Raw genomic sequence first — 18,429 nt, 5'->3', positions numbered from 1 at the left:
GTCTGTCTCTCTGTTTCTCTCTCTCTCTGTGTGTTTGTCTCTCGCCCTCTGCAGGTCCCCATGATAGTAAAAGCTCTTCACAAGCAGCTGAAGGAGAAAAGTGTCAAAACCCGTCAGTGTTGTTTCAACATGTTGACTGAGCTGGTGAACGTCCTCCCGGGAGCCCTGACCACCCACATCCCTGTACTAATACCAGGTAATACCCACATCCCTGTACTAATACCAGGTAATACCCACATCCCTGTACTAATACCAGGTAATACCCACATCCCTGTACTAATACCAGGTAATACCCACATCCCTGTATTAATACCAGGTAATACCCACATCCCTGTACTAGTACCAGGTAATACCCACATCCCTGTACTAGTACCAGGTAATACCCACATCCCTGTACTAGTACCAGGTAATACCCACATCCCTGTACTAATACCAGGTAATACCCACATCCCTGTACTAATACCAGGTAATACCCACATCCCTGTACTAATACCTGGTAATACCCACATCCCTGTACTAATACCAGGTAATACCCACATCCCTGTACTAATACCTGGTAATACCCACATCCCTGTACTAATACCAGGTAATACCCACATCCCTGTACTAATACCAGGTAATACCCACATCCCTGTTCTAATACCAGGTAATACCCACATCCCTGTACTAATACCAGGTAATACCCACATCCCTGTTCTAATACCAGGTAATACTACACCACGGCTACTCCTACAACTACTACTCTCTCTGTGGCTCCTTTTTCACGGTATTTTTGAAAGTGTGTTCAATATGTTCAGAAAGCACTAAAATAGTTTCAAGAAGTGTAACAGTGTGTTAACTAACTCACGTTAGCAGTTGTTGTTTACGCTATCCGCCATTTCCCCAGTCAAAAATAGGCGATGTCCAAATGTGAATGAACAGACTCCATAGGAGGAAATGTCATTCTTATATGAGGCTCCTTTTTCAACTACAAAGTCAATATTGTGTTTCACTAACGACAAAACAACAAATTATCCGTTCATTTATATGGAACTAAGCTTTAGGAGCTTTCCATCTTTACTCTCCTCCCTCGACTATTTCTGACTGGCTCGATAGACGGAGACCGGAAGAACAACTGCTAACGTGAGTTGCTCAAAACCTTTCTTTTTAGTAAACTCTGTGGACACAAACAATGTTGTCAAGTCTTTCGTTAAGGTGTAGAGTCCCTGGTGATACTGGGAGCAAAGTCTCATGTTGTGTCGAGCCTTCTTAGTGGTTTAAAAATAGATATTTTGAGGCTAGCATCAAAGTGCCCCTAGCACTCCCATTCAAAAGGCCATTTGACTGAAAAACTAAAATACGGTCAATCTTAAAAGTGGCGCTTCCGTCCTAATTATGCTTTTAAACGAAAGTTTGACTCCTGTACATTCACAAAAAGACCCTAGGTTGGATTTTGGCGAGAGTTACGCTTTAAGAAGAAGGTAGAAGAACAGGGTCCTTACTTATTAATCGTCTTTTTATGGATGAGGAAATCAGCCCTAACTGGCCAAAAATACTTGGGAGTGATGCATATTTGATGAAAGCGTTTGATCAACCTTCTTAATCTACTTGGAAATTACTCCTTTTTCAACCGTATTTAGGTCACAGGTCCTAAATTGAAGTTACAGCTGGCTGCTGTAGTTTTTAATCTAAACTAATCTATCTGGATCAGTGTTTCCCAAAAGCTCAAGACGACGTCCTCAAATGTCTTGTGGTGTCCACAACTCAAATATATTCAGTTTACTGTCACAGAGGAGAGAAGAAACTAGAACAATATTCACATTTAACAAGCTGACATCAGAGGATTTACTGTGTTTTCTTCATAAAAAATGACTTAAATCGAATATCAAAATAGTTAGCGATTAATTCAAGAGTTGACAACTATTTGATTAATCTTTGCAGCTCTAAAGTACTGCGTTAGGTGGGGACTATTTTCAGCAGCATGAACTACAAGTATTATTAGTATTGGTGTTAGTAATTGTAGTATCTTTTGTTTTTCAGGTATCATCTTCTCTCTGAACGATAAGTCGAGCAGCTCCAACCTAAAAATCGACGCCTTGGCGTGCCTCCACGTCATCATGGTCACGCACCCGGCGCACGCCTTCCACGCCCACGTCCCTGCCCTCGTCCCGCCCGTGGTGGCGTGCGTGGGAGACCCCTTCTACAAGATCACCTCCGAGGCTCTGCTCGTCACTCAGCAGCTCGTCAAGGTGGGCGTTGGAGCCAAAATTATGATTTCGATATTAACTTTTAGTTTGATAAATTGTGCATAAATGCAGTGATATTTACTAGGGCTGCTCCCTCTTAGTCGATTAGTCGACTAATCGGTCGTTTTGGTCTTAGTCAACTTAGATTTCTTTAGTCGATTAGTCGTGTTTTATGCTTTTTTTCATGCTGAATGACTTATTTCCAAGAAACGTACGAGCACATCTCTGGTAAACACAAGAATTAAAGTGGTGCTTTTGCATGACTCTTTGCGGAGAAACTCAGATTTACAGATCTGTCGATTAAATCAACTAATCGATTAGTCGATACAACTGAATGAGTGTTAGTCGACTAAGAATTTCTTCAATCGAGCACAGCCCTAATATTTACAGTAAACTAGAAAATAGTCTACAGTAAAGATAGTCTACAGTAAAGACTCGTTGTAAACTGACAATTTGTGTTAATTAATCTTGATGCATGGTGGCGTATCGTCACAGCCTTTTGACAATCAGCTGATTAAGGCAGTAATTGCATCAGCTGGTGTATAATAGTCGAGCTGGTTTGTAGCCATATTTCACGTGATTGGGAGTTGTTTTTTTGTCATCTTTTATTTCTGCTCTGCTGTCAGTGCTTGTACACCATCTGGTAAGGACAGTTCATTATTTTTGTGGAAAAAACATCAAATTGAAGTTTGAGTGATTAACGAAAAATAAATGTGAAAACGGTCTTGTTTAAGCCCGTCGACCAAGGCGCGTTCCAAAGGACAAGAGGGATCAATAACGTTGTCAGAAAGTTGCTCCCATAGTGGGAATCAAACCTCCGTCACTTCTTCTGATTTCCTCATCCATAAAAAGACGATTAATAAGTAAGGACCCTGTTCTTCTACCTTCTTCTTAAAGCGTATCTCTCGCCAAAATCCAACCTAGGGTCTTTTTGTGAATGTACAGGAGTCAAACTTTCCTTTTAAAAACATAATTAGGACGGAATCGCCACTTTTAAGATTGACCGTATTTTAGTTTTTCAGTCAAATGGCCTTTTGAATGGGAGTGCTAGGGGCACTTTGATGCTAGCCTCAAAATATCTATTTTTAAAACACTAAGAAGGCTCGACACAACATGAGACTTTGCTCCCAGTATCACCAGGGACTCTACACCTTAACAGAAGACTTGACAACATTGGTTGTGTTCAGAGTTTACTAAAAAGAAAGGTTTTGAGCAACTCACGTTAGCTGTTGTTCTTCCGGTCTCCGTCTATCGAGCCAGTCAGAAATAGTCGAGGGAGGAGAGTAAAGATGGAAAGCTCCTAAAGCTTAGTTCCATATAAATGAACGGATAATTTGTTGTTTTGTCGTTAGTGAAACACAATGTTGACTTTGTAGTTGAAAAAGGAGCCTCATATAAGAATGACATTTCCTCCTATGGAGTCTGTTCATTCACATTCAGAGATCGCCTATTTTTGACTGGGGAAATGGCGGATAGCGTAAACAACAACTCTTCCAGGGCTGCACAATCAATCTATTCAGCAGAATACTGAAAGCAGCAGAACTGAATTCACTTTAATATCTGTTTATTTATCCCAAGTAATATACGTTATCGCATATTTCTCATATCTCATATCGTGCAGCCCGACCCTCTTCGCCGCTTTACAGCTGATTCTCTTAATTTCTCTCTTCCAGGTGATCCGACCTCTGGACAACCTATCGGAGAGCTCCGACAGCTTCGACCCCTCCCCTTACATCAACGACCTGTTCACCTGCACGATCAAACGCCTGAAAGCCGCCGACATCGACCAGGAAGTCAAAGAACGAGCCATCTCCTGCATGGGACAGATCATCTGTAACTTAGGTAACCGCCGTCTGTCGGTCACGGCGACGTGACGTCCGCTGTGATGCCGTTTCCTGTTTGTTTGACTTTTCCGCTTTGTCGTCTTTTCCCGTCTGGTTGTGTAGGAGACCGGCTGCCCGCTGAACTTCCTGGAACGCTGTTGATCTTTTTAGAACGCCTCAAGAACGAGATCACCAGACTGACGACAGTGAAAGGTAACCATGACGAACGCTAAGCATGAAACTTAGGGCGCTTTCACACCTATAGACAGACAGATGCACACACACACACACACACACACATACATACTCCCCAAGGGGAAATTCAAGGTCCCAGTAGCTTACAGACATCACACACAACATACACATACATCATAAACAGGATGATAAAATGACACATGAATATTATGAACAATAAAAGAAAAAATACTAACTAAAAAATCCACATGCAGTCTGCATGGTAAGGTGCTCTATGGTAAGGTGCTCTATGGTAAGGTGCTCTATGGCAAGGTGCTCTATGGTAAGGTGCTCTATGGTAAGGTGCTCTATGGTAAGGTGCTCTATGGTAAGGTGCTCTATGGTAAGGTGCTCTATGGTAAGGTGCTCTATGAGAGTGTGTGTCATGGTGGTAGTGCAAATAAGTCCAATGTGCAAGGATAAAGTCTAGAGACCAGCATTTAGAGCTGGGCAGTATATCGATATTATATCGATATCGTGATATGAGACTAGATCTCTTCTTAGATTTTGGACATGGTAATATTGTAATATGGCATAAGTGGTGTCTTTTCCTGGTTTTAAAGGCTGCATTACAGTTACGTTAAGATATGTCATGTCATTTTCTGAACTTACCAGACTGTTGTAACTGTTCTATTATTTGCCTTTACCCACTTAGTCATTATATGCACATTACTGATGATTATTTATGAAAAATCTCATTGTGTAAATATTTTGTGAAAGCACCAATAGTCAACGCTACAATATTGTTGCGGTATCGATATCGAGGTATTTGGTCAAAAATATCATGATATTTGATTTTCTCCATATCGCCCAGCCCTACCAACATTAAATATGGACAATATAAGAGAATATGGACAACATAAGAGAATAAAGCAGTAAACAGTGGGCCAGTGGACAGTCAGTACATAACTATTGTTATTGTTGTTGTTATAGGAAGTGGTGGCGAGGGAGGAGAGGCAGACAGACTATGCAGAGAAGGCTCCCTCTCCTCCTCCCTTTTGTGAATAGTTTGGTAGACTCGGCGCGTTTCGGGGGTGAAGTTTTAACATTGTTGCATTTTTCATTTGGTTCAGTTTGCGTTCACGCTGCACTTTGTCAAATACCAAACGCCACACACTGCTCTCAGAAATAATGGAGCAACGCCAAATGAAGGAAACATGCATACATTTGCATTTTAGTTTCCCGATTTTCAAAAGATTCAGTTAAAATTTGCACTACATTTTTGATGGAAGCCTGGCTGATGTTTTGGGAGACAAGACTAGACAATTTATCCCAGCATGCATTTCACTTCAACCAGCAGCAATAGTGGTTGAAGAGTTAAAGCCAGACTCACAGCTGTTTCAAAAATGTCAATGTAGTTCTGTTATTGTGTCTCCAAATTTAGTTTTGAGATTATTTTCTTTTTCAGGCAAGAAATTAACTTCAATTTCAAATTATTTGACAATATGCTCCCAACGTTTTCAGAGATGTGAAGGCCAGAATTATTAAATATATATAAATGAAAATAAACCGAGGCAGTGTATGGTATGATAATACATTTAAATGCATTGTGACTATATATAACAGTGAGGGTTTTAGATTTGAGTTAAGACACAGCAGGTGTGGAGCGTTATGCTGAAGTGTAAAAAAACGGTTTTCTATTGACCCTTTGCACGTGACGTCACTCGCGCGTATTATGAACGCCATGACGGACGGCGGAAGAGCTATGCTGTAGACGGACGGCAAGCTAAACGCGTACGTTTTCGTTCGTGTTTGTGTTCTCACATTCACAATCTGCAGAGTAATCCTCACCAACACAAGCATGTGTATGTATTGGCTTTCTGTTTTTAAATGAGTGATAAATAAAATGATCCTCAACCAGCTAGCTGCCGTGCTAACCAGCTAACAGGTCCAACCCGATGATGACCCACATAACTAGCTAACCGGTTATTCACTGACCTAGCTACATATCCAAAAAGAAAGCCGTTCCCTTGATCATTTAACTTAACACACATACAAAAAATATTGATTAAATTAAAGATGACATGGCACGGAAACTAGCTTCAAAAGGCCAAAAAAACTTCGGACGGCTCGCTAGCTGCTGCCCATCGCGTCGTAATATCCACCGGTCAAATCTAAACATAGGCTACGCAGCGAATATAATCACAGATAAGAAGATGGTTAGATGTTACAGTTATGTGTGGTTACTACTGATCATAGACACTCCGTGATTTACTGCATGGATTAACGTGTGATAGATAATTAATGACTGCACTTCCAAGAGCTGGGATGTGTTCAGGCATCCATTAGCTAGGAAGTTGCATTGGCACACCCAGTGAACAACGGTACGGGTAGCCACGACCGACCATGTCCTCTAAAAACATGGGCTACGTGTTATATAATTCTTTACTTAAGTAAAGAATAGATGTTAATACAAAATAAACCCTAGATTGATGTCTTATCTTTGCCATTATGAGGTACCTCCCCCCGCCGTTAGCGTAGCATCGTGTACCTCTAACCCAGCCAGCTACAAAGAACTGGTTAGCATCCAGACTTTTAAAAGCTTTGAGATCAGCACCAGTATATGGGGGTACCCCGTTTACCACATAGTGGTACAGACCAGCACCAGTATATGGGGGTACCCCGTTTACCACATAGTGGTACAGATCATGTGGACTGAAGTTGGGCAGACTCTGTGATTTAATGAGGTCCGTGAAAACGGAGGGAGGAAGAATTAAGGGTCGGTATCCAATCCTGCTATCTCCAACTTCTCCAAATACTGCTCTTTGTGAGCACCTACCAGATGCCCTACCTCGACCGATAACGGCACGACAACTTGTTGTTCAATAGAAGAAGCCATATAAAGCCACAAATACAGTTTATTTAGTGTTATGTATTTCAAACTGATTGAAACTATGAAACTTTCCGCTCGTCTACTACTGTTTAGCTTGTTATTGCCGGTGATTTTGCCGTCCATCATGGCGTGGTCACGTGTTTGCAAAGGGTCTATAAGTTTAAGCCCATTCTTTGGAGTTCAATCTCTGCGTATGCTGTAATGACAAAGGCCTTTTATTTATAATTGTGACGGCATTGTGTCTTAAAATAGACTCCAGAGGTTTAACAAGTCGTGAAGAATAGTTTTTATTCCTTTGAAGTTATTTTCCACAGTGGCCCTGATTGTGTTTGTTTTGCAGCTCTGACGCTGATCGCCGGCTCGCCGCTGAAAATCGACCTGAGGCCGGTTCTCCCCGACGCCGTTCCCATCCTCGCCTCCTTCCTCCGCAAGAACCAGCGAGCCCTGAAGCTCTGCACCCTGGCTGCTCTGGACATCCTGCTCCGTAACTACAGGTAACACACACAGACACACACACACACACACACACACACACACACACACACACAGGCGCACACACACACACACACACAGGCGCACACACACACACACACACACACACACACAGGCGCACACACACACACACACACACACACACACACACACACAGGCGCACACACACACACACACACACACACACACACACACACAGGCGCACACACACACACACACACACACACACACACACACACAGGCAGGCAGGCAGGGATGCACAGAGGCACACACACACACTCACACACACACTCACACAGGCACGCACGCACACACAGGCACACACACACTCAGACACAGGCACACACACACATGCACGCACACACAGGCGCACACATACACACACAGGCATGCACAAACATGCACACATGCACACACACAGATACACACACACACACACACACACACACACACACACACACACACACACACACACACTGAGAGAGACACACACACACCCACCCCTCCTTCCTGTCAGTAGCACCGTTGGAATGTGTGTGTTTCAGCTCTGCGGTGACTCCCGTCATGGTGGATGCGGTGCTGGCCGAGCTTCCTCCTCTCATCTCGGAGAGCGACATGCACGTGTCTCAGATGGCACTGAGCTTCCTGTCCACGCTGGCGGTGACTCACCCGTCCTCGCTGAGTCAGCTGAGCGGAGGGAACATCCTCCAGCAGCTCATCGCGCTGGTCCGGTCCCCGCTGCTGCAGGGCGGGGCGCTCTCCGCCATGCTCGACTTCTACCAGGTACAACGGCGTTTTAGGGCTGTCCGTAAAATAAATTCTTAATCGATTAGTTGATTTTATCGACAGAGCTGTGAGTGGTCGTTAAAACTAGATAAATGCAGTCCATTTACCATCTGTAAAAGTGAGTTTCCCCACAAAGAATCATGCAAAAGCACCACTTTAAATCTTGTTTTCCAGAGATATGTTCAGAAGTGTATTGGAAATAAGTCATTCAGCAAGAAAAAATGACTAATAGACTAGAGAAATCTTAGTCCACTAAGACCAAAAGGACCATTAAGTCGACTAATTGACTAAAAACGGGCAGCCCTGCAGTTTTTAACCACCAGAAAACTAATTTCTGGCTGCATACGGACAAAAAAAAAGTGTGTAGAGTGTGATCTAGACCTACTTTATCGGTAAATTGTCCTGAGATAACTTCTGTTATGATTTGACACTATAAATAAAATGGAATTGATTAGTTAGGTCAAGTCGATGGCGATATATGGAAGTTTTCTTTCTTTCTTTTTAATTAGTTTAATCTAATAAGTAGTATTAGAAATTGGACACATTGTTCGAATAAAGGTCTTGTGTTCAGGTTCTGTTGATTAAAGATGTTTGGGACTTAAATGTATTTCTTAATCTTAAATATCAGGAGTAAAGTGTGATTTATGGTTCTGCTTTATGGAGGCTCCACGCAGAGCTTTCGCCGTAGGCTACGTAAGTGGCCTGGCGTTGGGCCTTGTGCGTTGGTGTGTGCATCGAGCCGTGAGTGTATGGGGGGAGTGCGTGAGTGACAGCGATTAATTTTCGGAGTGAGTAGTGACTCTAGAGTCATAAGCCTCTTTCCGACCAAGTAGTTACAGGAACGTAGTTATAGGAACAGTCCACTTCTAAACAGATCTACTAACTACTCTCCCCCAAAACGGAATTTTCTATTTGCATACACACTGGCCAAGTGGCCATAGGAACTGACCTTTTGTTATTATAACAGCCATCTAACCACCACTATGCAGAAAAGGGAAAAGACCCTGCCCTGAAGTAAGAGCTGAAAGAGTTACAGGAACTGTGGCCAGAGGAACTTAATAATCCCCAAATTGGTCCAGTCGGAACAGGAGGAAAAAAAAAGGGTTCTAGGAACGTTATGTTCTAGGAACTGCAAAAATCCCTCCGGTCGGAAAGCGGCTAAATGAGAGAGACATAAGAGTCTCTATAAAAGCTGGTGAGAAGGAAAACTGGAAATGCTTTCATTCCTTCATGTGTTTAATACTAGTCCTGACACAATATCCGAGTTATGGTAACAAACCAGTACTTACATTAGTAGGGGGGAATGGAACGCACGTCAGGCTACGGCGTAGGTTCATGTCTCCATGTACCTACGTACGTAGCCACGGCGTAGATTTTATGCAGAAGTATAATTGCTTTACTGTGTGTGTGTTCAGGCTTTGGTGGCGACAGAGACTGCCGGTCTGGGCTACATGGACCTGCTGAGGATGCTGACCGGTCCGGTTTACTCCCAGAGTGCCTCTCTGCCTCACAAACAGGCCTACTGCTCCATCGCCAAGTGTGTCGCCGCTCTGACCCGAGCCTGTCCCGACGAGGGACCCGCTGTGGTCGGACAGTTCATCCAGGTAAACTTAGTCAGAACCCAGCAGCAACATCAGCTTCAACTTATATATAACTATATAGTCCCTTTGTCTCAGAAAAACCACAGACCTCAATGAAAACAGTCGGGTGGAAGCCTGACGTCGTCATACTCAGATTCTAGTCAGAATATGAGTCTGATGCTGCTCCTTTGAGCTGTGATTATGGGGCGTGTTTCAACCCAACCAGGAACGAAAATGCCTCTGCACTCAATTGGATAGACCTCCAACCAATCAGAGCAACAGATAGACCTACAACCAATCAGAGCAACAGATAGCCCTACAACCAATCAGAGCAACAGATAGACTTACAACCAAATCAGAGCAACAGATAGACCTACAACCAATCAGAGAAACAGATAGACCTCCAACCAATCAGAGCAACAGATAGACCTACAACCAATCAGAGCAACAGATAGACCTCCAACCAATCAGAGCAACAGATAGACCTCCAACCAATCAGAGCAACAGATAGACCTACAACCAATCAGAGCAACAGATAGACCTACAACCAAATCAGAGCAACAGATAGACCTACAACCAATCAGAGCAACAGATATACCTACAACCAATCAGAGCAACAGGTAGACCTACAACCAATCAGAGCAACAGATAGCCCTACAGCCAATCAGAGCAACAGACAGACCTACAGCCAATCAGAGCAACAGATAGACCTACAACCAATCAGAGCAACAGGTAGACCTACAACCAATCAGAGCAACAGATAGACCTACAACCAATCTACAACCAAATCAGAGCAACAGATAGACCTACAACCAATCAGAGCAACAGATAGACCTACAACCAATCAGAGTATGTGACGTATGCGCCCCATCTTCTTAGCGACCATCGGAGCCAGTTGATAAATTAAACTTTTGCAGAATCCCGTAGGAAGGACGGCAAAAACATCTTTCTGATTGACAAATTCCTTGATCGCGGTTCTCTGCTCCTCTTTTAAAATGAATGCGCTGTCGATATCTTCTGTAACAGACGCAATGACGGAATCTGCACATCTCGGTTCTCCAGCGGCAGCCATCTTTGTTGTAAACAAATTCAACCCAAGCGCTCTTTGGTGACGTGGTTGATTACGTTACTGTTGATCATCTGTCCATCATCGTATAAAGCCCGCCCCCTGACAATTTGATTGGTCCGAACAGCTCTGGTTCGAGCATAGTTGCTCCACAACGGATCAAGTCCAGACCGAACTTCCCGACCTCAAATGTTGTGGGCGGGACTAAGTCCAGCTGGCATCCAGGCATTACATTATAACTTTTTCGCAGTCTTGTATGAAGTACTTGAAAGCAATACTTGAGTAAAAGTACCTTACCAGAAAATGAGTTTAGCAGAAGTTAATCACGTTTTGTGACAAACTCAAGGCCCACGGGTCAAATTCCGGCCCTTTGCAAATGTTGATCCGGCCCGCATATCCATTTAAATTCACCCGCCTAGTTGTGCGCCAAACCAAAAAGACTGGAAACAGTTTGAATATCAGGCAGTGAAATAGGTTGTGTAAACAAATGTAATCATTGTTTTGCCTGATTAGCTAAATTCTAAATTCCAGGATGGCTAAGGAATATATTTACTGTAAGTGAGAAGGCTATATGTGGTATGATATTTTTGATTAAATAAAAGCGCATCAATAAACTAAACATGTCTGGCCCGTGATGTATGGTGATTAAAAATGCTCTTTACTTTGCTATACCATCCACAGTTTGAACTCTTCATTCATAAATGTTACATCAAAGCGTAGGGCATTTTGTGCTCTTTCTAACAATGTACTTAGGGAAGCAAACAGACTTTCACACGAGGCACAGTGAGTGTAGTAAGTGTCAAGCAACAGTCGCACTGTCAGAAACAAGCCCTTTTTGGACAGCTACTGTCCTCACGGTTTTTACACAACACACACCATTCTGCACAGGATGTTCAGCATGGTGTCCCATATCTCACAGTAGTAAACATTAAGCGATAGGAGTTAGGGTTTTTGAGCTAGGAGCAGGACTATCTAAGGTGCGCCAGACCCTTGTCTCTTAAGACGCTGACACACCAACCCGATTATCGGCCGTCGGACAGTCTGGCGAGGTTGTTGACTCGAGTCTGTTCGGTGTGTTCCGAGCCGTCGTCCGTCGGAGGAGCCGTCGGTCTTAATTTGGGCCGATTTTGACTGATGTTGAATTGGCCAGTGGGCAGTCGGACTCAGTGACCAATTACCGGAAATGACGAGCGGGATGAGCCTGACTAACGCCTCTCAAAATCTGATGAAAATCTTTCAAACTGACCTTTGTCGATCTGAAATGAAGACAGATTCAGCAACTGCACGGCCTATTTCTCCCACGTTTCAGTGAACTATTTTCATAAAATACGAGATATTATTCCGAATAAGCCACCATTATGGTCGGGGAGAAGCCAGACCCACGTGACGCGTTCGTCCTATCAGCTGCCGGTTTTAATTTTTTGGGCGACAATACAGATTAGCGCCGCCTGCTGTTATGGAGACGTATTACGTCTCGCGCACGCGCAGGACGTACGCTCAAGTCGGCGTTACTTCGGTGTGGTCTGAGGCACTTTTTGGACCAACTCGGGGAGCCGACTGATCAGTCCGACGGTCGGCCGTTGGGTTGGTGTGTCAGGGCCTTTTGAGAAGAAGTCTCTGAGACAGGACACCTTTCACTCCAACGTACGAAAACATTTCTTGCAAGTAATGAAGACGCTTATGGGAGCTGTGACAGAGTAAAAGTACACGTTTTAATAGGAAATGTAGTGGAGTAAAAGTTTCCAGAAATATAAATAATGAAATAAAGTACAGATACGTGAAAATTCTGGAGTTTGGTTTGACTGAAGATTTTTTCTTTCCCTCGATTACAGCACATTAACAACTTAATATTCAGCAGATTGATGTCTAAAAATCAATAATCATACCAATAAGTTTGAATTGTTTTCCTGACTGATAGGACGTGAAGAACAGCCGCTCCACAGACTCCATCAGACTGCTCGCTCTGCTCTCATTGGGCGAGGTGGGACACCATGTGGACCTGAGCAGCCAACCAGAGCTCAAGACGGTCATCCTGGACGCTTTCTCCTCCTCCAGTGAAGAGGTAACACCCGTCTGTCTGACCAGGAAGAGCCTTTTTAGGTCCCAGACTTTTCACATTAAAAGCTTTTTAGACAGGAGTATAACAAGAGTCCAGACGCTCTGCGAGGCTTGACATTGTGTTCAGTGTTTTCCGCTCATATTACAGCAGAAATGAGCGTTTAAAACTCAAATGATTCAGTTGAATAATCCATTATTGGACAGAAAATGAATAGGCAACTGGTTTGGCAATACATTGATTGGTGAGTTAGTTTTCAAGATAAAATGTCAAACATCCTCTGGTTTCAGCTTCTCAGATGGGAGGAATTGCTGCGTTTCTTTGTTTTATTTGATAGTAAACACACACAGGAACACACACACACACACACACACACACACACACACACACACACACACACACACACACACACACACACACACACACACACACACACACACACACACACACAGAGGAACACACGCACACACAGGCACACAAGATAAAATGTCAAACATCCTCTGGTTTCAGCTTCTCAGATGGGAGGAATTGCTGTTTCTTTGTTTTATTTGATAGTAAACACACACACACACACACAGGAACACACGCACACATAGAAACACACACACACACACACACACACACACACACACACACACACAGGCGCACACACACAGGCGCACACACACACACACAGGCGCGCGCGCACACACACACAGGCGCACACACATGCACACACACACACACACACACACACACACGCACACTGATAATCTTCGATAGTAAACTGACTTTTTAACCAGTTTTAAGCCACATTTTTATATTATTTCTATTAACTAGAGCTGGGCGATGTGGAGAAAATCAAATATCCCGATAGTTTTGACTAAATACATCAATGTCGATATTGTTGGGTTGACTATCGGTGCTTTCACAAAATATTTACACAATGACAGTTTTGATAAATAATCACCAATAATGTGGATACAATGGCCCAATCCCAAAGTCCGGACTCACAGACTCACTGACTTTGGTGCGCGTTGTCGCGTAATTCGTAAGGGTTGTCCCAATGTTGAATTTCAAAGGGCGTGAGGGTTTGAGGACACACTTGCCGTGAGTCTGCATCGACGCAGACTTCACAAAAGGGAATTACCCACAGTTCAAAGCGTTTACCGCGGAGACCATGGGGGAATCTGGAAATTACAAAGGTAAACAACAGCACGACACACGACCACGGAACAGACCAGCCCGTCGTCCAGCTGGTAAAACAAGAAGCCGTCTCCTGTGTCTTGGCCGTGTGGAAAGCACCAAACTTAAAATGAAAATTCCCAAACCGGCAAGTGTCAGCAACATCTTTGTTTATTAAACGTCGCCAAGGTAACATGTGATCTCGTGAAGTGCTGTCCCAATCCCCCTGATATATCGGTGTGTTTTAATTGACTCCAGCTTTTTGGGTGTTTTTTTGCACCCAGAAGCTAATGTGGGAATCACAACAAGCTGCTTAAGTTCCGTGCCGGTAGATATGAACCCGCCTCTCTCCGTCTCGCCTCAGGTGAAGTCGGCAGCCTCCTATGCGCTGGGCAGCATCGCGGTGGGGAATCTTCCGGAGTATCTGCCCTTCGTCCTGCAGGAGATCTCCTCCTCCAAGAGACAGTACCTGCTGCTGCACTCGCTCAAAGAGATCATCAGTAAGAACAGCTCAAATACTCTGTGTGTGTGTGTGTTTCTACTATGGTTTTAATGTCTCTGTGTGTGTGTGTGGAGGTTCGGCGTCTGTGTCCGGGCTGAAGCCCTACGTGGAGTCGGTCTGGACTCTGCTGCTCAAACACTGCGAGTGTCAGGAGGAGGGAACCAGGAACGTGGTGGCCGAGTGTCTCGGCAAACTGACGCTCATCGACCCCGAAACCCTGCTGCCCCGCCTCAAAGGATACCTGCTCTCAGGTAATCAATATTCGGATCCATAACCAATAAATAAGTCCCACCCCTGTGCTCCTCCCGGCCAATCAAACGGCCTCAGTCTCCTCTACCTGCAGCTCAGTGGTTTACAGATTATAGTGTTAATTAATCAGTAGCTTTTGGGTAAAACACGTACTTGATTATTGATGTGTGTGTGTGTGTGTGTGTCTGTGTGTCTGTGTGTGTGTGTGTGTGTGTGTGTGTGTGTGTGTCTGTGTGTGTGTGTGTGTGTGTGTGTTTCTGTGTGTGTGTGTGTGTGTGTGTGTCTCTCTGTGTGTGTGTGTGTCTCTCTGTGTGTGTGTGTGTGTGTTTCTGTGTGTGTGTGTGTGTGTGTGTTTCTGTGTGTGTGTGTGTGTTTCTGTGTGTGTGTGTGTGTGTCTCTCTGTGTGTGTGTGTGTGTGTGTGTGTGTGTGTGTGTGTGTGTGTGTGTGTCTCTGTGTGTTTGTATGTGTGTCTCTCTGTGTGTGTCTCTCTGTGTGTGTGTGTGTGTGTTTGTGTGTGTGTGTGTGTGTGTAGGTTCGTCATACGCCAGGAGCTCCGTGGTAACGGCGGTAAAGTTCACCATCTCTGATCAACCACAGCCCATCGACCCGCTGCTGAAGAACTGCATAGGTAAAAACTTTATGGATCTCTTCTTACCAATTAACCACTAATCAGTTATCAAAATAGTTGCCCATTAATGTTCTGATCGACTTAAGTGATTATTCACCTAATCGTTTCAGTTATATTCTCTCATTTACTCTGAAATATGAACAGAAAGGGGAAAAAAATTGAGCAAAATTCAACTTGATTTTTGGCAGGTTACTGCTATATTTTTGCCTGTTTTTAAGAAAGTACAATTTTCATCTTAAATAATAGACAAGACTAACTTCTGTGTGTGAGACAAACACCCTGCAAACATTATGAATATGAATCCACTTAAAGATTAAGAATCAACACTAATGTAGGAGATAATTGTGAGTTTAAGAAGCCTGGTGAAGTCCGTGGAAGCTGTGAGTGTTTATAAAATCACCGCTGCAGCAGAACTCCATTCAGTTTATCATGAATTTAAAGAAAAAGGGAAAAAACGTAATCAACTTTAACTGTGATGTCTTAAAAAGAGTTAAAGAAATCATAAAAGCTCCAGCATGCTTAAAGTTTGACAGTTTGGTTTAATTGTTAGTGGTCCATTTAAATCCTAGAAATCAGTGAAAAATGTTTTCCAAACGTCAACGTGACATCTTAAAATGTCTTATTTTGTCCGACCAACCGTCCCAAAACTGAAATGTATTCAGTTAAAATCAGTTTATTTAAGAAGGGAACGGTGCAAATTGATTGAACGCATGGTTTTACATTGGTTAAAGATGCCGGAATTATCCAAAAGGCTTTTCAGTTTCCTAAGATATAAACGGGAGAAAACAGAGAATCGGACACCCGGGAGGAACTGGCAGAGTTCACTTAACGTTGTAGCTTTGTAGCTAGTAGGGCCGTGTGTTGGCAAGAATCTGGCCATACGATACGTATCACGATACATTCAATATATTGCAATATATTTTGATACTGTGCGTAAGGCGATATATTGGGATTTTCTTAAAGTATAATTTTAGAAAAACTAATATTTAAAAAAAGACATGATGTGCATAAAAGTCAAAGAAGTTTACTTTAGGTAAACAATTCAGTACACAGAAAATCAGTTTGGGATTGTGGTTCCCAGGTTCTTAGTGAGCTAATGTTGATATGCTAAAGTAGCCAAAGTTCAGCCATAGCTACGTTGTTAGCTTCTAGCAAACAGTCAGGCACTGTTAGGCACTGTTAGGCACTGTTAGACACTGTTAGGCACTGTTAGACACTGTTAGGCACTGTTAGGCACTGTTAGACACTGTTAGACACTGTTAGACACTGCTAGACACTGCTAGGTACTGTTAGACACTGCTAGACACTGCTAGACACTGCTAGGCACTGCTAGGAACTTGTTAGGCACTGTTAGGCACTGCTAGGCACTGCTAGGCACTTGTTAGGCACTGCTAGGCACTGCTAGGCACTGTTAGGCACTGCTAGGCACTGCTAGGAACTTGTTAGGCACTGTTAGGCACTGCTAGGCACTTGTTAGGCACTGCTAGGCACTGTTAGGCACTGCTAGGCACTGCTAGGAACTTGTTAGGCACTGTTAGGCACTGTTAGGCACTGCTAGGAACTTGTTAGGCACTGTTAGGCACTGTTAGGCACTGTTAGGCACTGCTAGGAACTTGTTAGGCACTGTTAGGCAAGGACACCAGTGGTGTGTCTCAGCATAGCCATCTAGCGGTAGGGGGTTTAAACACAACATAAATGTGAACCACTGTCTTACATGAATATTTTTGCATGTAAACTAAAAAAAATCAATGTTGCGTTTTTGAAAATCGATATAGTATTGCTAAATAAAAAATCGCGCTACTCAAGTGTATCCCTGTACCCCTAGTAGCTAGAAGTTATAGTTGAAGTTTTAGCTTTAAAAATGATTTAAACTGTTAATCAGTTACCCAAACTGTCAGTCTACTAACTCATTGGTCAGTTAACCCTTGTGTGGTCTTCCCACCGACCTCGTCCTCTCGGGTCAAAAATACTTTTTTGATGCTTTTTCTGACATTTTTGTCCCTTTTTTTTTGGACACTTTTTTGTAATGTTTTTGTCATTTTTTTCAAACGTTTGACACATTTTTTCACTTCCACCACCACTAACACCAACTTCTAACCACTATAGTTTCTTGTTTTTGGAATTCATGGTCAGTAAACCTTGTGTATATGAAATTATACCTAATTTTTCAGTTGGAAAAAAGCTGAAATTAGGAATAATTTTGACTGATATTAAAGGAACGTATGTTGATGGATAATCAGAGACTGGTGTACAGTCTGTCAAAGTTTAGTCAGGATACCGTTTAAACCATTTACATTTTTTTTTTCAAATGCTATAAAATTAAACACTCAAAATTCAAAGAGAGTAATGATAAGTAATTGTACTTGCGGAGAGCGTTGCAGGGAATCATCCATGTTATTTTTGGGTAATTTAGTTAAAAAGAAACCCATATTTCTGATACAGAGATTTTGAAAATGGGCCAAATTTGACCCGAGGACACCAGGAGGGATAATTAGTTTCAGCGCTCCAGTGAACAGTAATTGTTTGAGTGTAAAAAAAATGTATTCAGTGTGCAGCTGCACCTTTATGAGACGAAATCTCGCTGATTTTCCTCAGGTGATTTCCTGAAGACGCTGGAGGACCCGGACCTGAACGTGCGTCGCGTTGCCTTGGTAACGTTTAACTCTGCTGCCCACAATAAGCCCAGTCTGATCCGAGAGCTGCTGGACTCCGTCTTACCTCAGCTGTACAACGAGACCAAAGTGAGGAAGGAGCTGATCCGAGAGGTGAGAACACACGGAAATCAGGGGA

At 43.2% G+C, this 18,429-nt stretch overlaps 1 protein-coding gene across 2 annotated transcripts in view; it reads left to right on the top strand.

Annotated features, from left to right (window-relative positions):
• cand1 (cullin-associated and neddylation-dissociated 1) overlaps nt 1–18,429 on the top strand; it is a 67,289-nt gene that overhangs the window by 40,278 nt on the left and 8,582 nt on the right. For both annotated transcript variants that reach the window (XM_031296985.2, XM_031296984.2), the window contains exons 13-24: nt 55–196; nt 2,020–2,228; nt 3,899–4,067; nt 4,172–4,261; nt 7,456–7,609; nt 8,153–8,390; nt 9,809–9,997; nt 12,958–13,101; nt 14,624–14,759; nt 14,836–15,012; nt 15,544–15,639; nt 18,235–18,404. In XM_031296985.2, the coding sequence (XP_031152845.1) occupies nt 55–196; nt 2,020–2,228; nt 3,899–4,067; nt 4,172–4,261; nt 7,456–7,609; nt 8,153–8,390; nt 9,809–9,997; nt 12,958–13,101; nt 14,624–14,759; nt 14,836–15,012; nt 15,544–15,639; nt 18,235–18,404 (1,914 nt within the window). The remainder of the gene's footprint in view (nt 1–54; nt 197–2,019; nt 2,229–3,898; nt 4,068–4,171; nt 4,262–7,455; nt 7,610–8,152; nt 8,391–9,808; nt 9,998–12,957; nt 13,102–14,623; nt 14,760–14,835; nt 15,013–15,543; nt 15,640–18,234; nt 18,405–18,429) is intronic.

The sequence above is a fragment of the Sander lucioperca genome, chromosome 20 (assembly GCF_008315115.2).
Source record: "Sander lucioperca isolate FBNREF2018 chromosome 20, SLUC_FBN_1.2, whole genome shotgun sequence".
Classification (NCBI taxonomy): Eukaryota; Metazoa; Chordata; class Actinopteri; order Perciformes; family Percidae; genus Sander; species Sander lucioperca.
Note: the sequence above shows the minus strand (reverse complement) of the source record. Positions and strands in the feature narration are given on the sequence as shown.